The following is a 19,724-nucleotide window of genomic DNA, read 5'->3' as shown; positions in this document are numbered from 1 at the left end:
AATTGTAGATTTTGCAACCTACCAATTTATGAGTGCTACTAATACCCACCTAACAAAAACAAAGTGCTTCATTTCACCGATCCTCTATAACTACACGTCTGTATTTTTATTAAAATATACCGCACAATTAGACAAACCACCATCCAGGTATTAAGAATTTTTTGACATCCAAAAATATCGATATTAAACTTTACAAAAAATTGTCACTATTAGTAAGGACATGATTAAAGTCCAAAAATATGTACTATTACTTTTTAAATACAGTCAATTTTTAATAAAACTACTTATTTGAAATTTAATATTTAGATTAAATATTTCAATTCTTTCTAAATATATTTCTTAATAAAAATAAATACCTGGATTTTTAGTTATTTGGATACTATACTCCGTGATTGTAAAATCGGATGGATCAATGAATTAAGGATTTGGATTTGTCGAAGACTTATCAAAATCGGGTGGATCTATGGTCGATTGTTCAGAACAGTCAGATGAAAACTAAGCATATGAAAACAAGTACATATATTCAAATTACTTAGTTATCGCTCGAAAAAAGAAGTATTCAACCGCGATTGTAGATGCCGTATGGATTTTAATTAATAAATTGATTCTTTTTTTTATCAAAGAGGAAATAAACATATAATTATTCAGTTGATTTATAATATATTCAACAATAAATTTTGAAATTTTAACTAATTTTTTTTAATAAATCAAAGATCTCGAAAAGGCTGAAACTATATCAACTACTCCCTCCGTCTCTTATTACTTTTCTCATTTGCCTTGGACACGTTTGCCAATGCACACTTTCTATCGTTAATATCTTTAGTTTCATATTAGTGTTGAATATAAAAACTTCATCGTATTAAAATACTCATAAATACGAATCCAACAAGATCACTCATGACTATATTTGGTCTCATAGATTTGACGTAAACTAATCATTTGTCTCATGTTATGAACAGTCCCGACATCTCAAACGAGCAAAGTAAAAAGAAACGGAGGGAGTAGTATATCTATGCTAAAATAAATTAAGTTAATTCCGAAAAAGTGAAACAAAGACCGCTAACATTTTCTAACCATTTTCCAACTTGACAAACTTCTGTCAGCTTCATCGAAAGTCACGCCAAACACTCCCTAACGCCAAATAAACCCCCGCAGCTTTACCAAACCCTAACTTTTAATCACAGCCGTTCATCGCAAGAGGACATAAACGTAATCTCCCAGTTTGTAAGTATATGCGACAACAACTTCGCTGCCATCTCCAGATAGTATAAATAAGCTCAAGAGCCTTGGCCGTCATTTCTCTTCTCTCTCTCGATCTCTCCCACGGCGGCGACTCGGTCCCGTTCACGTCAAATTCTCCGGCGCCGTCGTGTCTTTTGTGTCGCATTTCACCATGATGTCTCTCAATGGAAGCACCTTTCTGGTATCTCTCTCTCCCTCTCTTCCCCTCTCTCTCCCCCTCCCTCTCTGCATCTCTCTCTGCATCTCTCTCTCTCCCTCTCTTCCTCTCTCTCTCTCTCTCACTCTCCCTCCCTCTCTCTCTGCATCTCTCTCTCCCTCTCTCTCTCTCTCTTTCTCCCTCTCTCTCTCTCCCTCTCCCTCTCTCTCTCTGCATCTCTCTCCCTCCCTCCTCTCTCTTGCATCTATTATGTGTGCGTGTTTAATTTAATTGCTTCTTATGATCTATATATGTGTAGGTTTTAAATTAATTGCTTTTGTTTTGATCTTTAAGTAATGTGTGTTTGATGACGTGTATAGTATAATCCGGTGATCGGAGTATCGAGGAGCTATGCGCAAAGGCGAGTTTCAGCTCCTTCGGTGGTGGTTTCATCGGCTTCGAGCTCGAATGCTGATCGAAAAGCCACCGTTCTGATGGAGACTAATTTAAAGGCACCTGCTGCTCTGGTGATCGAATCGGATTCCAAAACTAGCGTTGGTGGCGGTGTTGAGGATGTCTACGGTGAGGATAGTGCTACTGAAGAACATAATATCACTCCGTGGACTGTCTCGGTTGCTAGGTAAATTTAATTCACTAGTGTATACCGCGATCTTGCTCTTTAAATTTGTGTGCTAATTGGTTGGAGATTTGCTTAAAATCCCTGAAAACATAAATCGTTGAAATATAGGGTATGTGGAAAATGGAAGAGCTGTGACCAAATTATTGGAGTTATTGTTTGTTGATGCGAATTTGTTTTGAGACCCCTGAGATGAAGATGATAGCTAATGAGAATTCTTTTATGTGTTCTTTGTAGCGGGTACTCATTGATGCGGGATCCTCACCACAACAAAGGGCTTGCCTTTAGTGAGAAAGAGAGGGATGCTCATTATCTCCGGGGACTTCTTCCTCCGGTGGTTGTCAGTCAAGATCTCCAGGTAATTAGTGTCGATTTAAGAGGCAGAGAGCTTTCAGTGCTATGTCATTTGCTCTTTTCTGTTATAAAAGTTGTCTTTGTTTTGTCCACAATCAGGTCAAGAAATTGATGAACTGTATACGTAATTATCAAGTGCCTCTGCAGAAATACATGGCTATGATGGATTACCAGGTAAATTGACTGTTATTGAAAGGAGATAGTGTTGCTTAAATTTATTAGGTTACTGGACCCACATTTCAGTTGGCACTGCCTATGTTGTGTATTGATGATTGTGGACTTTATCAATATTATTATTAAGTTGTGAACTCGCTTTCATGCTTTTTTTGGTGTTCTGTTTTACTGAAAATCAGATGTATTTTTTTAATAATCATTATTAATTGTAGGAACACAATGAGAGACTGTTTTATAAACTTCTTATCGAGAACGTGGAGGAGCTACTGCCTATTGTCTATACTCCAACTGTTGGAGAGGCATGTCAGAAATATGGAAGCATCTTAGGGCGTCCTCAGGGTCTCTTTATCAGTTTAAAGGAAAAGTATGTGTTCAGTAGCTCGTGGTTGTATATTTCACTATTATAATAGAATTGATTACTGATGAATTTTTTATTTTTTTTTTGCAGAGGCAAAATTCTGGAAGTGCTGAAGAATTGGCCTGAGAAGAAAATTCAAGTCATTGTTGTCACTGATGGGGAGCGAATATTAGGACTTGGGGACCTTGGTTGCCAGGTATTCTGATACATCTGGTTGGCATTTCGATTTGTGTGCATCATCATTCCAAGTTGCATTGATTGACAATAATTTTATATGTGTATGATGTGATTCTCTATGTTATCAGGGTATGGGGATACCTGTAGGAAAACTATCTCTGTATACAGCGCTTGGCGGAATTCGTCCTTCTGCTGTAAGTTCTTTTAAGGCCAATCTTAGCATTCTTCACATGTATAGCAACCATTACTATTTCTTGTCCCATGCAACTTCTGTTTCAACTCTAGCTCCACATGATACATGTAGATGATCAACTTTGTGGTAGCTATTAAGTCATTAAAAATTCTCATGCTGTGATATATGGATATGGATAAGGAGGCATCCAGTTATCTGCTTATAAACATTGGTGGCATAGTCAGCTACGAGTCTATAACATTGAGTCCTTGCTTTTCTTGTTCTCCCCCCCCCCCCCCTCTCTCTCTCTATATATATATATATTGTGTGTGTGTGTATACACTCACACACACACACACACATAATAAGGCACTTACAATCAATTTTTATCATCGTCAGTGCTTACCTGTAACCATTGATGTGGGGACAAACAATGAGGATTTGTTAAATGATGAGTTCTACATCGGACTTAGGCAGAGGAGGGCAACTGGCCAGGTATAATTTAATGACATGCTTAGTTATGCAGAAATTTGTTTTAATTATAGTAAACTGTATAAATTCTCTTCTTAACAGGAATATGCAGAACTCTTACATGAGTTTATGTCTGCGGTCAAGCAAAACTATGGAGAGAAAGTCCTTATACAGGTTTTTTTACTTATACGTATTTTAGTTATCTATTTACAGGAGTTTTTATTCGTACAAGAATTGACACATCAATTCATGCTTTTCCAGTTTGAAGACTTTGCGAATCACAATGCCTTTGATCTTTTGGCAAAGTATGGAGCTACACATCTTGTTTTTAATGATGATATACAGGTATACCACAAATTCCTCTGTGTATGTTTGTCTAGTAATTATTTATGTTAACTTACATACGTTGTTTCAGGGAACAGCATCTGTGGTACTTGCAGGAATTATGGCAGCACTAAAACTAGTTGGTGGAACCTTAGCTGACCAAAAGTTTCTGTTCCTTGGAGCAGGCGAGGTGTGGCTTGACGACCTTCGTAGAAAAGATTTCTAATATATTTTTCTAGGCAAAAAATGACTGTCCTTTCGAATATGAGTCAAAGTAACCAATATTTTACCAGTTCCTGAATCTTATTTAAGCACCTTTCTTCTAGTTCTTGATCTTCAGAACTTAATCTGTATCTAAAAGATAATGCATTTTTCCAGCCCACAAATATGTCGCCCCTTCTAATTCTAAGTATGGACCTAAATATGTTTTGATAATCTCTTGGTTGTTTTAGGCTGGGACTGGTATCGCGGAGCTCATAGCACTTGAAATATCAAAGCAGGTAAAAACTTTGTAAAGTTTGAAATACTAGCTAGAATAAAATTCAAACTAGTTAAATTATAGCAATGTGAATAACTGAGTTAATATGCAGACAAATACCCCGTTGGAAGAGACCCGGAAGAAGATTTTCCTTGTGGACTCAAAGGTACGGCAAAGCACAATTTATGGTGACTAATGCCTACAATCGAGAGTCTGATTATCGTGATAGAAAGGAACGTATAATAACCAAGTTAGCTTCAGATGTGATGAAAGACAAAATAGTTGTGAAAAACTCGCGATTGTATATGAAGTCTTAATCTGGAACAAACTACAAATTTGTCTTCTTGTTCTTTGTGTAGGGTTTGATTGTCAAATCTCGCTTGGAATCACTCCAACATTTCAAGAAACCATGGGCCCATGAACATGAACCTATCAGAGAACTTGTGGATGCTGTGAAGGTTTGAAAAGACAAACTCTCTTTTTATGTTTCTGTTCAGAAAGTATAGATTTTCAGTCTTAATATCTGAATTAACAGGCAATCAAGCCGACAGTGTTGATCGGATCATCAGGAGTGGGAAGAACATTCACTAAAGACGTGGTGGAGACTATGGCATCTTTAAATGAGGTTTGTATACCTAGTAGTTATTCTGAAAATTCGTCATCATTTGCTAAAAAATATCCCTGGACAAAGCTAACACGCTGCAAATTATTGGTGCATGCAGAAACCTATTATCTTTGCTCTTTCCAACCCTACTTCACAATCAGAATGTACGGCTAAAGAAGCCTACACATGGAGCAAGGTAATGATATGCAGAATATGTACATTACTCCTGCATAACTTTTTGACATTAATTATTAAATTGTTCATTTGGTGATTGGATTATGGACTAATGGTTTTGTTGGTTCCTGTGATACGTTGTATATTTAGGGCCGTGCTATATATGCAAGTGGAAGTCCATTCGACCCTATTGAGTATAATGGAAAGATTTATGCATCTGGACAGGTCCCAAGTTATCTAATTTGCTCAATTCAATACCAACATAATCATATATATATATAACAGGTTCCAACTGAGATTATGTTTTCATTTTAGGCAAACAACGCATATATATTTCCTGGATTTGGCTTGGGTTTAATCATATCGGGTGCCATCCGTGTTCATGATGACATGCTTCTGGCAGCCTGTATGTTTATAGCACTTCTTTTTCTGTTAGTCCACTTGTAGAAATGTCCCAAGAAGAATAACCACCATGATCCAGTTTTTATGAGAGTTTTCCTTAAAATTTCCTGTTTCCAATTTATTTTCCTCAAAACTCATTCCATCTGAACAATGATTGACTTCTCGCTGCAGCTGAAGCTCTAGCAGCAGAGGTTACACAAGAAAACTTTGACAAGGGGCTCATATTCCCTCCATTTACCAATATCAGAAAAATTTCTGCGAACATTGCTGCCAAGGTGGCAGCCAAAGCATATGAGCTTGGTATGATTTACTTGTACTACTATTACATCTGTTTATTTATATATATGATTGTTTTCTGACAGAAAAAGAAGAAGTTTTAGGAAAAAATATGACCTTTTCTGACTCGTCATTGCTTTATAGGTTTGGCTACTCGACTTCCACAACCACATGATCTTGTAGCGTATGCAGAGAGCTGTATGTACAGCCCTAGTTATCGAAGTTATCGGTGATTGCAGAAGAATCTCCACTGTGGCGTTGGAGAACATGATGTTGTTTTCGTATTATAGTCTCCATTGTATCCGTTATTCAAGTTTTTATATAAGTTATATTAAGGTCAGGAACTATCTAGCTGGGGGGTGTACCTACCCCTAACTAACAGTTCAGAACTTTAGCTTTTAAGAATTTTCAAGGATTAGTAAATCCCTTTTATATGAAAAGTAGATGGAAAAACGTGTGAGAAAAAAATGTATTTGCATGCTGGTGAGCATGCATAGTGTATTGATTTTGTGTATAGTAGTAGAATATGTATAATCTGGATTTGAGATTATTATGAAAGTTTCAGGAGTCGAGATAATCGAGTTTTGCTGGTTTCTTATGTGACAAAATGTGTTGGCAAGTGAACTACTATATTGTTTTCAATCTTCTCTCCGACCACAGCTTGTCTTGGATGCCTCGAGTCATAGGCTAAAACTGGAAGCAACTTGTTTTGGCAAGTTGTATTATTATTACTTCTATAATGATTATTATTATATAAAATTTTTATTTTAAAAAGATATATGTACAGGAAATGTAAACTTTAAATAAATAAATTCGTTAAGTATATATATTGACAATTTTGCTTAATGGCACAGTTTCAGGATATGTATTAAATATCATGATTGTTTGCTAATTTTAAATTTCAGTAACGCTTATAAAAAAAATGCATAAAATTATATATATATTTTTTGAAATAAGTCCTTGTGTTTTTGTTAAATAACGAATGCAAACCAAATGCTTAAAATTTATTTCTAAAACAATTATATAAAATATGTTTTTCTAGAAAAAAACAAGTTCTTAAGCTTGAAAAAATACTCACCCAAACAAGCTCAATTACTTTTATTAATTTTGAAAAATATTGGGTTATTATTAAGGAATTAATTTTTCTTTACTTTTGAAAAATGTTATAACACTATATTTTTTTTATCATGGGAAGTGGAAATGAAAGTGTATATTCTATATAGTGCGGGTAAATCGAATGGGTAAATTGATATTAACTTTTGATAACTTACAAGAAATAATATAACATCAGTTCCACTTATTTATAAATTATTATTAAACAATTGAAATGAATTTTTATTAATTATAAAAATAATAATATTATAATAATTAATTAAATAAAAATAAAATAAAGAATTTAATTTATAAGACCAAAAAAGAAAAGTTAAAAGTTGTAAAAACTAGCATAAAAGCATATACATTTATCAAAATAAGATAAAAATCATATTTGGCACAAAATATATTATGTGAATCCTGCGTAGATTATGATCCCAGTTACTTAAATTTATGCTAAAGAAAAAATAAAATACGTATATATTATTTTTTTTATATACAAATAACAAAATAAACTATAAACAATACATACATGATACATATACTGTATGCATATTTGAATTGAGGTGGACGGTCTATAGCTCAAATCAACCGGAAGCTTCATAACTCTCTTCACCGGACTATCTATAAAGGTACAATCTTCTTCTCTTTTGGCCCTTTTACACACACTAAAAACACACACTTACGCATCTATGATGTTAAAATGGTATCGATTTATGTTTCTTCGGTGTGTTTCTTGATTAGTTTCTTAGATTCATGGGCTTTTGATCAAATTGTATCTGGGTCTTTCTTAATTCTTGATTTTAGAAAGATGGTGTTTTTATTTGATTGGAGTAGTTGAGAATTGAAGTTCACCTGGGCTTGATTTGTTTTTTCAGGGTTCTGTTGGTCAAGATTCTGTTTTTAGGGTTTCGTGGTTTAGGTCAAGATTCAAGTGGATTGTTACAAATTGAGATTGGTTTTTGTGTTTTTTCAGAGGTTTGGGGTTTTAGGTTTGTGGGGTTTGCTTGATTGAGTGGCGAGGACAAGATTAGGGTCATGGCGTCGTATCGGCCATTCCCACCACCTCCGCAGTCTACTTTTGTGGCTCAGCCTCCTCCCCCGAATCAGAACCCGCTTGCGCCTCCTCAATCACGAGGAGGATCAACTCAGTATTCGCAGAATTGGGGTGATGGGTCTTCTTATCAGCAAGGTTATCAGTCTAATACGAGCTTTCAGCAGCCACATTATGGGGCTCCTCCAAGAAGTCAGGTTCCTGTAGGTCTTCCTCCTCAACATCAACAACAGCAGTATCCGTATCCCCCACCGCCGCCACCCGAGTCTTCTTACCCGCCTCCCCCACCTCCTTTGGCCCAAAATTCAAAACCCCTCCAACCGCCAATGTACTATCCATCTTCACAGTACTCCCAATACAATAACCAGCCTATGCAGCCATCGCAACCACCTCCTCCTTCGTCTCCTCCAAGTTTAAATGCTCCCCCACCTCCTCCCCCACCGTCTTCACCTCCACCTCCACCTCCTACTCAAAGCAAGGAGATTAAAGTAGAAACAAGTGATAGGGGGGCTAAAAAGGACGGAACTTTAAATCAAGGGTTGTTCTCCAGACAACATAAGCCATCTATTCCCGTTGCACCAGGAAGAAGATCAAATGGTCCTCCGGGGAGGGTTGAGACAGAGGAGGAGAGGAGATTGCGCAAGAAGAAGGAATATGAAAAACAAAGACAAGAAGACAAGCACAGGCAGCAGTTAAAAGATTCTCAAAATAAAGTGCTGCATAAGACCCAAATGTTATCCTCCGGAGCAAAAATGCCTGCATCAATTACTGGTTCACATATGGGTGACAGAAAGGCCACACCATTTCTGAGTGCAGACCGGATCGAAAATCGATTGAAGAAACCAACAACGTTTATCTGCAAGATGAAGTGAGTATGGCATGTTGCACTTTGTCTTTAAGTTGATGTTATTTTTACTAGAATAGATGTTTATGTACCTTGGCTTGGTCTTATATTTAATTAGGCATCCCTTTTCTTTTAATTCATTGAGGAATGTTTATCTTGCCTAAATGTCATTCTTACAAACAGAATGTTATGTAAGTATTGCAACCTATTGATTCTGCTCACTTTTGTTTTTGGAAGATTCCGCAATGAACTACCAGATCCGACGGAACAGCGAAAGCTTATGACACTGAAAAGAGATAAAGATCGGTATGTTTTACCTTTTGCCGGTTCTTTTGGTATATTTAGCTGCTTATTTTGATGATGACAAATTATACATCTACTCTTTGTGCATTTCTTTAAATTATTAGTCAATGCATACCTGGTATATGACTAACAAACAATATTAATATTGCAAATTATTGTGACTCCAATCTCAGTGAAATATCTGCTATAATATAGTGGTTTTAGTGAGATCTCAGTTATACGGTGAGTCGATGACACCATTTATGTAAATAAGATGCAAGTGAAGGTGGCCTTGAGCAACCACTTAATTAGAAGAATGATGTTAAACAGTTGCTGAGCCAACCCTTTGACACTTTTCTTTTGTGCTTTGGTCCCCACTCCCCAATGCTCCAAATAAATTTCTCAAATAATTTTGATAGTTTAACCTGGCAAAACTGCAAGCAAAGATTAACCATTAAATCCAGCCCTTTTCCTTTGGACTTCGATAATATGTGCTTCACATTACATGGTACAGTTATGTTTTCTGTTTATGTTTTTGCTTGGTCCACACCCCAGAATGTCAAGCGTGGTTAGTTCAATATAAGTATTGAACCCTAATAACTCAAGTCTCAAGCGCAGGAGAGAAGAGTTATCCACATAAAAAAAAGATTCACAACAAAAAGGAAATTTTCTTTACAAGGATTATTTGAAGAGATAGCCTTTATGAAATAAATTTCAAATCAATTTGATTACTGTTCTGTTACTTGTACCATTGTGTCCTACGTATTATTATTGTTAAGATGTTCCTTCGATTATTATATTGTGATTTTCATGGTTTGTTTGTGCAGGTTATCAAAATATAGAATTACTGCTTTGGAAAAACTACACAAGCCTCAATTATATGTCGAGCCAGACCTCGGGATTTCTCTTGATCTGCTTGATCTTAGTGTGTACAAGTAAGCCCCTTCAAGGTTTATTATTTTAGTATCATTTAATTTGTTGATGCTGAGAAACGTTCCTTTCCAACTTGACCAGTCCTCCAAAGGGGGAGATCCTTTACCTTGATCCTGAAGACGAGGCATTGTTGCGGGATGATGATCCTATAACTCCAATAAAAAAAGATGGCATTAAAAGAAAGGATCGCCCTACTGACCAAGGGGTTTCCTGGCTGGTGAAAACACAATATATCTCTTCTGTCAATATGGATTCCACAAAACAGGTATATATGAGTAAAAGTTGTAGAAGCTGTTGATTTTATACAAATGTGCGGTAGGCTGACTATGTTAATTTTTTCTTAGTCTCTCACTGAAAAGCAAGCGAAAGAACTGAGAGACCGGCAAAGAGGGCGCGGTATTCTTGATAGTTCAAACAATAGGTATTTTATAACTCATAACCCCTTGTCCATTCTTGTTAGTAGATGGTATGTTGGAAATGTAAACTGTAAGTCTTATTTCCAGGGGGAGGAGAATCCAAGAGATTAAGTCTTCATTTGAGGCATGCAAGACCAGGCCTGTGCATTCAACTAATAAAAGTTTACAACCTTTAGAAGTTTTGCCTCTGTTTCCTGATTTTGAGAGGTATGAAGTTACCCGTACACAACTTTGTTGAACACATTATCTTACTAATATTGTGATTAATTGTTCTCTGAATATTATGGTGTTACATCATTAAATATGCTCTCTTTTACTGATGCAGAAGTAGAAAGTAGTTGGTAAACAAATATTACATTGAAGAATGGTACTAATATTTAAAGAATTAGTTTTTTTTTTAAATATAAAAAGAAATGAATACTTAGTCCACTAACAACTATCGTCAAACTATATAGACATATTACTATAAACCGGACCAACTGGCCAAGGATTCCTCGCAGTGTGTTTAACAACTGTAAGGCCATGTTGCTTACTGTAATCCCCGGATTATTATCTTTATTTTTTTTTCAAAATTTAGAGGATTATCCCATGAAATAAAATTTTCCAACATCTTTTTGATCCATTTCCTTGGGATTTGAATACCTTCTCTTACAATGTGTTATAATCTTATAGAATTGGACTAGAAAGATGATTAAAATGTGAATCTTTGGGATGGTAAACTGGGGATTCTAACCTTCTAAAACAGACATGGCCTAATGTATACTAGAAAAAAATTCTGTTTTCATTGACTTATAGATAGTTGTCAGATACTATATTGTTTGGTTTGCTAGTTAGTGGTTAGTAATATAGAAAGAGAGCTAAAAGAAATTCTTTGAACTCTGAAATTATTAGCTATGAACACAAGGCAGAGAGTCAATAGCTTAGAGTTGTTCATTTTAAGTCAGAATGTGAAGACTTCCCTTTTTGCATTCTAATTGCTACATGATATTTTTGTGATCCAGGTATGATGACCGGTTTGTCATTGCAAACTTTGATAGCGCTCCTACTGGTGATTCAGAAGTCTACCAGAAGTTAGAGAAATCAGTTCGTGATGCCCACGAATCTCAGGTGAATTGTAAATGTTGAGAAGGTGGTAATGTACTAATGTATGTTGAGTGCATTCCATTATGAAGCTAAAACTATAAGGTTGTGTTCACTTGGGGTGAATGGAATGGAGGGAGAATGGAATGAATTTTGTACTCTAAAATGATGTTGATCAAAGAAAATGTACATAATTTTCATTCCTTCCATCATTCCAATCTTACTATTTTTAATTATAACTCTAACCCACATGTTTTGGAAGGAATACTCATTCCATCTCTACATCATGTTTCTTCGCAATCTTTCTCACAAAAAATGTAACTACATTCATATTTTGTCACTATTATTTCATACTTTCTTCTTTCTCTTTAAAACTTCTATATAATTTTTCATTCCATTCTCTCCTCATTCCTTTCCATGAAGTGAACACAACCTAAGTGCAAATTTCAGTCACTGTCATTTTTTTTTTACATATGTAGGTGATCTGAGATTGCAACAGAGTTGGTGTGAGTTACTTTATAAATTTAAGTAAAACTAGTATGAAAAACTTGGTGCATGTGCCCATCATAGAAATATTAGTTTACAGTTACCACTTATCTTTGTATACAGACGGATTTTCTGCAGTATCTTGCTTGGTGTATAATGTGAGAATTGTCAGTGTTTTTTTTTTTTTAGAATTGTCAGTGTGTTAGTTCAGAAATCAAAAGAGTTTGCCCTCAGCCTCAAAATCTATTTAGGTAAATGTTGTTGGAATGTTGTTTGTGTTTTTGAAAACCCTGGAACATCTTAATTTTCCTTCCAGCCCAGGCATCTGTCAGACCTTGAATTTTATGTGATCTTTTTCCACTTTGTTTTGTCCCGAGTATTGTGTATAGGAGTTATCTTCTCTACTTGCAGGAGCTCATGAAAATCTACAGAAAAATGAATCGATGTTTCCTATAGGATTTATATTTATTCTTCTGTTCTTCTGTCTCTGTAACAGGCCATTATGAAAAGTTATAGGGTGACAGGTTCAGACAACGCCGAGGAAGAAAAATTTATGGGCTACATGGCTCCTTCTCTTGATGAGGTAGATCCATCAATGTTAGTCAATTATCAGAACTGGATATAAGTAACAATATTTCATATAAATTTTCCTGTACTGTTGCAGCTTTCCAAAGACATGTATGATGAAAATGAAGATATATCATTCACATGGGTCCGCGAATATCACTATGATGTATGTGCAGTATTTTTATCAATTAACAATCTGATTTCACTGAAATTACTCTTTAGTAATACCCTGAGCATGGACAGGTACGTGGTGAGGATGCAGCAGATTTGACCACATACCTCGTCTCGTTTGGTGAATCAGCAGCAGGCTACGTGGTATTTGCCATTATACCTTAATCCTAATTCCTATCCAATGAAGATCATCTTTCACAAGTGAATTTACTGTTTTATACCATTATACACAGCCTCTTCCTGCCAAACTTGTCATGAGGAAGAAGAGGGCAAGAGAAGGGAAATCGACAGATGAGATTGAACATTTTCCAGCACCCTCTGCGGTTACTGTAAGATGGAGAGCCGATGTTTCTGTTGGAGAAGTGATTGAATCGAAGGTAAAACAAATCAACTGGATTTTATGTTTTAAAAATCAGACTTTGGATTTTTTATTTTTTTTTTTTTTGTTATTCTCCAATGGAAGTCAAATGTTTTTGGTTGCTTACAGAGTTACTCAGGCGCCAGGGGTAGTGCTTCAACATCCAAACGTCAAAGAATATATAATGGAAGCACTTCAAGGCAGCGCAATGTTAGTCACCATGAAAGAGATTATTCTAGTGGAGCTGAGGATGACTTGAATGATGATATTTGATTATAATACAACTCTAGAATGAAAATTGAGGAAGCCCAGGGTAAAAAAAACTTTAGCCTTTCAGTTTTTATTATTTTTGGTAAATTTGATAGTTTTCTTGGCCAAAATGTTGGCTCTACCTTTTCTTTGTTGGTTTAGATTATCTTCTACCTAACCTCACCCTTCCATTCTCGTGGCAGTCCTCTACAATGTAAAAATTATCCGGGAAGGGGGGAAGTCAAGTTATGGGGAAAGATTGTAAACCAAACCAATATTTGATTGGACATGCAGTTTCTTGAATAGAAGGTTCAGTTGTATGTAATTTTTGCCCGAGCAGAACAAAAGTTAAAAAAAAATTAAGGGTAAGACATATTCTTAAGGGCTAGAGTAGCTAAGTTTGGAATAACACTTCTTGGTATAGGACCCAAGGACACTAGCTTGTTAGTTTATGTAAGATCTTATTTTTGGCTCAGTTGATTTTATTTTTCATTTCTTTTTATGCTGTGTTTATATTGGAAAATAGTAAAACAGTTGCCTACAAATATATTTACCCGCAAATCAGGTCGGCAAGGCCTGGTGGGTTCCAAATGTCCAACAAACAAGTGGTGACTACAGTAAAGCCACCACATCTTAATCACATCAGTAATCATTGTACCAGTTTACTAGCGATTCAGTTTGCCTTCCAAGATTAAGAAAGCCCAGGAATCTTGACTCAACTTTCTCTGAAATCTGACCTTATGATGATAATGTTCTCGTTAATCCCAAATCTGAATTTTAGCATTATTGTACATTATAGTCTAGTCGTTTCATCTGAGGATAGTAACACGAGGTCGAGAGTTTAGGTTATCGGGGTATGAACAATAGATAAATATATAAATATATGATGATTTAATATTGTCAGGGTGGGAGAATTTAGGGAAGTTCTTTCTTGTTTAAAGTAGTTATACATCATAACGAATCTGAAAGTAACAAGAAGTTGAGAGTTCAAGTCATTTAAGTATTGACCGTAAAAGGAGGTGGAGAGTTGAAAGTAACAAGAGGTTGAGAGTTCAAGTCATTTAAGTATTGACAGTAACAAGAGGTGGAGAGTTCAAGTAATCGGGAGCTTGAATTCTCGAGAAAAAGAAGAGAATTTGATATTGTTAGCGGATTTAGAGTTCAAGTCATTTAAGTATTGACTGTATTGACAGTAAGAAGAGGTATTGACAGTAATAAGAGGTGGAGAGTTCAGGTAATCAGGATCATGAATTCTTGAGAAAAAGAAGAGGATTTGATATTGTTAGCGGATTGAGAGTTAGTCATTTAAGTATTGACAGTATGATGAAGAGGTATTGACAGTAATAAGAGGTGGAGAGTTCAGGTAATCAGGATCATGAATTCTTGAGAAAAAGAAGAGGATTTGATATTGTTAGTGGGGGAGAATGTAGGGAACTTGCTTTTCAAGTTCCAAGTAGCAAAGTGGGTAGCTGTAGTTGTAAGAAATTCTTGTATGGGGACATGCTGAAAGTGAAGTCACTAAAACTATACGACTAGATTAATTTTCCCACGTTCTTTAAAAGGAGGGGACGGTGTGGTAAACTGATATCTATCCATATCCTTGTTACCAGAAATCGATTCTCTTATGTTTAGGATAGATTCTATCACTTGATTATGAGGATACTTAATCATAAGATACTTTAATGATGATGTTAATTATTCCGTCTTTAGAACCACTTGAGTACGATAACATATGCCTTTATCATCTTCGATTTCGTGATGAACAATTCCCCGAATAGTTTAGAGGAAACCTCCTGTTAGGAACACAGTAATCATCCTTCGCTTTTGCACCAGACCCATGCTTCTCATCATTACCAACACTAAATTCACTATAGAGGTTATAATCAGGGCATTGTTCAGAGTATTTCAAGCAAAAGGCAAAGCAAGAGTCGACGGTGGCGGAATTGGAGGGGTTAGAAGGTGTTTGAGATCCTTCCGACCTCCGAAAAACAGTATGATTTTTTTATTTATAGTAAGAGTATAGATCAGTTCATAAGTAAAACCAGTTCATAAGTTGGTAAAAATTAATCCCTCCGTCCCACCCATTTCTTTACACTTTCCTTTTTGGGGTGTCCCACCCAATTCTTTACATTTCAAAACTTACCAAAAATAGTCAATGGCTCCCACTACTTCTCCACTTTTTTTTCCTTTTCACACTACTTTTACTCCACTATCTTCTTTTTTTACATTAAAAATCAACGGGTCCCACCACTTTACCCACTTTTCTTCTTCTTTTCCACTACTTTATACATATTCCTTAACCTCCGTGCCCAACCCATTTGATAAGAAATGGGTGGGACGGAGGGAGTAGCTTTTTTAGTTTTGGATTTTATTATTGTTCGTGTTAGATATACGAGTCTTGTAAATTTCATCCCGGTTCTGTCCTTGACTGCCGAAGTATTATATTTGTAATAACTCGCATAATTAGTAATTTGAAGGGTTGTATTTTTTTATTTTTTCTAACTAGGCAATTATCGAATGGGCAAAGTCGGAACTCGGATGGTAATGTTCTTTTCAACAGCACCTGTAAACAGACCCTTGGACGGATAAGACGTGCGTCGACATAAATGTATTGTTTCTTGATATAAGTTGGTAAAATTTAGCTTTTTTAGTTTTGGATTTTATTATTGTTCGTGTTAGATATACGAGTCTCGTAAATTTTCATCCTGGTTCTGTCCTTGACTGCCGAAGTATTATATTCTAATAACTCGCATAATTAGTAATTTGAAGGGTCGCATTTTTTATTTTTTCTAAATAGGCAATTACCGAATGGGCAAAGTCGGATGGTAAAGTTCTTTTCAACGGCAGCCCTAAACAGACCCTTGGACGGATAAGACTTGCGTCGACATAAGTGTATTGTTTCTCGATGAATCAAATTGGTCTCGGACCGCATTTAGCAGAGGGCGGCCCTGGTTATACTATTATGACTTATAAGATGTATCTGTTTGTGGTTGGGAATCCATGATGCTCGATCTGTTTTTTCGCTTTATTGCTAAAAACATGTGGAAACTTCAAATGGGGCGATGGAGGAGTTGAAAAAGAAAAGGGGTGGGAGCTGAGAGGAGTGAGAGTGATATTTGATGGCGAGCGGACAGGAAGGAACAGAGTATACCAACAAGGAACTGGAAATTGTAGGCTACTTTGTCAATGTCTCGTGCTATGCGATATCACCACAAGTTGGAACATATGTTATGTACCAAACGTTCGTTTTCGGGCTAATGAGAAGTCGATGTTATTTTATCAGTGACGGAATTAAGACAGTGAAGGACTTAAGACGGGACTATCCAGGACTCTGGTCTAATTGGTTTTCAAAATATTTTTTTTTTTAAAAATAAATATAATTTATAATTAAAATTTATTTATAGTGATACATAGGGGTGTAATAGAGCCGAGTTGAACACTGCCAGGCTCGGCTCGAACTCGACTGAAAAGTTCGTGCCTCGAGCTCGAGTTCGAGTCCGACCGAGCCTTTAATTTCAAGTTCGAAATTCGGCTCGTAAACAGTTCGATAGGCTCGAGTTCGACTCGAAAGTTCGAATCGAGTCACTCAATATTGACAAAAACTCGAAATATGATCGGTTTGGCTCGAGTTCGATTCGATTAAATATATGAATTATAAATATATTTGTAAATATATATATATATTTATAATAAAAAATTAAAAAATAGTAGAGGCTCGGATAAGGCTCGCGAACCTTACGAGCCGAGTAATTTGAAGTTCTAGCTCGGCTCAGTAAAACATCCAAATAGTTCGAGCTCGAACTCGGCTTGATTATTACCGAATCAAATTCGAATAATTTACGAGTCGAGTTCGAGTAGCTCACGAACAGTTTGGTTGGTTTACACCCCTAGTGATACGTATCTCAAATTTGATTCTGAATTTTTTTTAAATCAAATAACGTGATAGATAAATGAGTAGTTTAGTAATTTTAATTGAATAGTTTTCCAAAATTTAGTTTAAGATTTTTTCAAGGACCGGATTGACCCACAGAAGTTAGTGAAATAATTTTAGTCATAGTTATTTGGTGATCCTGATCTTGTGAACCATAAGCATGGTCTCGCTTGATTAAACATATACGAACCAGGCACATATGACATATCAGTGACTTCAAGCAAGATTTTATGAATCATAAACAGTTTTTGTTGATCCAAAATGTCGAATCTTCAAGCTTATTAAAGTTTTAGATAAATCAGTGACTTCTTTAATGAGTGGACCCTCAGTGCATAACCTCCATATAGTACAGTCTTGAGTCTGGGGACTCTGGAGTCACCATCTCACAAGTGTGATTTTAAACAGTAGTCGCACAGGGCTTTCCAGAGAAAGTAGAAACAAGCCTGAAAAAGATAATACCTTTTAAGTACGATGACTAATCCTGGCTTAAGTGATTTAAGACCATTTTCTAAAATGTGATGATTAGGGCCGTAATTCGAGCCGAGCCGGACGAGTTTCGAGCCAAGCCTAATTCGAGATTGAGTCGAGCCGAGCCGGCGCGATTAGTTACTCGACTCGGTTAATTTCACGAGTCGAGTCGAGCCGGCTCGTTTAGCTAAACGAGCGGGTTTTAACGAGTCGAGCGAGCCAGCTAGTATAATTTTACACTTAATTGAGTCCAAACCTCTACCCAAACTTGACTCGTTTAATTTCACAAGTCGAGTCGAGCCGGCTCGTTTAGCTAAACGAGCGGGTTTTAACGAGTCGAGTGAGCCATCTAGTATAATTTTACTCTTAATCGAGCTCAAAGCTCTACCCGAACTCGACTCGTTTAATTTCACGAGTCGAGTCGACCCGGCTTGTTTAATTAAACGAGCCGGAACCGTTGCCCGAGTTCGACTCATTTAACGATTCGAGCTTAGCCGAGCCCACTTAAACGAGTTCGAGACGGGCGAGCTCACGAGCTGCCCGACTCGAATTACAGTTTTAGACTCTAGTGATGATTCTCCGGCTCCGCTCATTCTCCTCATATTTTTTCCATAACTAAGCGCCAGTTTGTTTAACAGAAGTGGAAGCTGTTTCCAGTTTCTGCTTTTCTTCCCGTTTGTGTAAATAAGTAGAAGTATTTTTACGTTGCAGATTTTTTCTGAATACGAGTCAAGATCATGGAGTTTGATGTGATAAAATAAAATCATGAAAGTGGGGTATTATTTTCGAGTGATGTGAAATGAACCACTAAAAAACAGCATCTCGCAGTTTTTAGGCGCGCCTGCTATCTGGATGCTCCTCCATTTGCTAGTGTCAGGATCAAAGGCAGTAGATTACTACAATTCCATTAATTCTTTTTTTTTTAATTAATACAAAAAACCCAAGATATAGTCATATAGGCCGGGTCACAGATATCACAATTTTCATTTATCTTTTTGTGATGAATATATATAAACTCCGCCACAATTTCAATTTGTTTATTTTTTGATATCTCATTCTAAAAGCGTTTTCCTTGTATTTTATGTAGTGTTGCTCGAAGGCATGGGAACTGGGAGTCCGAAATGGACATATGTCTCGTATGCTAGGAAGCAGGAGCGCGGTGCGGGTGCGCGGTACATGGATACGGAAATTCGTCAAATTTCAAAATATGAGGATACGCGTGCGGGGATACAACAAATATTAAAATATTAAATATATTATATATACATATCAATAATTCATAAGATGCATTTAAGTAGAATAAAATAGTAGAATAACTAAATTAATCATCCTTAAGTCTTGACAATTAAAATACATAAGTAACTATTGCCATTTAAGTGATTCAATCAAGCGTAATCATGGTTTCCATGATTTTGACCAACTAATTTTATTTTTTTTTTAAAAGTTGTAAAAAATTACGATTTTTGCCACTCCCACAGGCCACACCCCACACCCCCACCGATACGCCACGTAGCTCATCCAAACGACCCCAAAGTATACACATATGGTCTTTGACTAGATTTTTCGGCAACCGTCAAAGAAAGTAAGAGATACACACCATTGCACTAAAAAGTTGCTGGTATTATAATACTCCCTCCGTCCGGCCAATTCTTTACGTTTGGTTTGAGCACAGAGGTTAAGAAATATGTATAAAATAGTGGAAAAGAAAAAGAAAAGTGGGTGAAGTGGTGGGACCCATTGATTTTTAATGTATAAAAAGGAGATAGTGGAGTAAAAGTAGTGTGAAAAGGAGTAAAAGTAGTGTGAAAAGGAAG

The 19,724-nt window shown here is 36.2% G+C and overlaps 2 protein-coding genes and 1 long non-coding RNA gene across 5 annotated transcripts; all 3 read left to right on the top strand.

Annotated features, from left to right (window-relative positions):
- Nucleotides 1-1,237: 1,237 nt before the first annotated feature.
- LOC108223231 (NADP-dependent malic enzyme, chloroplastic) lies at nt 1,238-6,569 on the top strand. Its single transcript, XM_017397377.2, has 20 exons — nt 1,238-1,423; nt 1,759-2,018; nt 2,253-2,373; nt 2,469-2,543; nt 2,756-2,907; nt 2,992-3,097; nt 3,207-3,272; nt 3,650-3,745; nt 3,824-3,895; nt 3,983-4,066; nt 4,137-4,235; nt 4,498-4,545; nt 4,636-4,689; nt 4,883-4,981; nt 5,059-5,148; nt 5,246-5,323; nt 5,452-5,526; nt 5,617-5,707; nt 5,875-6,003; nt 6,124-6,569. The coding sequence occupies exons 1-20, from the start codon at nt 1,394-1,396 to the stop codon at nt 6,210-6,212; spliced, it is 1,914 nt and encodes a 637-aa protein (XP_017252866.1). The 5' UTR covers nt 1,238-1,393; the 3' UTR covers nt 6,213-6,569.
- A 1,030-nt stretch (nt 6,570-7,599) lies between these two features.
- Nucleotides 7,600-14,011, top strand: LOC108223484 (protein PAF1 homolog). 3 transcript variants are annotated; one of them, XM_017397777.2, is made up of 14 exons: nt 7,606-7,703; nt 7,950-8,993; nt 9,207-9,275; nt 10,079-10,186; nt 10,266-10,449; nt 10,529-10,605; nt 10,688-10,807; nt 11,602-11,707; nt 12,663-12,749; nt 12,831-12,899; nt 12,977-13,048; nt 13,138-13,281; nt 13,392-13,575; nt 13,715-14,011. In XM_017397777.2, the coding sequence occupies exons 2-13, from the start codon at nt 8,110-8,112 to the stop codon at nt 13,533-13,535; spliced, it is 2,064 nt and encodes a 687-aa protein (XP_017253266.1). In that variant the 5' UTR covers nt 7,606-7,703; nt 7,950-8,109; the 3' UTR covers nt 13,536-13,575; nt 13,715-14,011. The 3 variants fall into 3 exon arrangements, with proteins under 3 accessions (XP_017253265.1, XP_017253266.1, XP_017253267.1); XM_017397776.2 differs by having other exon boundaries at nt 7,600-7,703; nt 13,392-14,011; XM_017397778.2 differs by having other exon boundaries at nt 7,612-7,703; nt 8,048-8,993; nt 13,392-14,011.
- A 1,366-nt stretch (nt 14,012-15,377) lies between these two features.
- Nucleotides 15,378-16,422, top strand: LOC135152688 (uncharacterized). The gene is made up of 3 exons (XR_010292078.1): nt 15,378-15,502; nt 16,018-16,119; nt 16,309-16,422. It is a non-coding gene; the product is annotated as an uncharacterized LOC135152688 (long non-coding RNA).
- The last annotated feature ends 3,302 nt before the right edge of the window (nt 16,423-19,724 follow it).

Source organism: Daucus carota, chromosome 5, assembly GCF_001625215.2.
Source record: "Daucus carota subsp. sativus chromosome 5, DH1 v3.0, whole genome shotgun sequence".
Taxonomy (NCBI): Eukaryota; Viridiplantae; Streptophyta; class Magnoliopsida; order Apiales; family Apiaceae; genus Daucus; species Daucus carota.
This window is presented reverse-complemented; position numbering and strand designations above follow the sequence as displayed.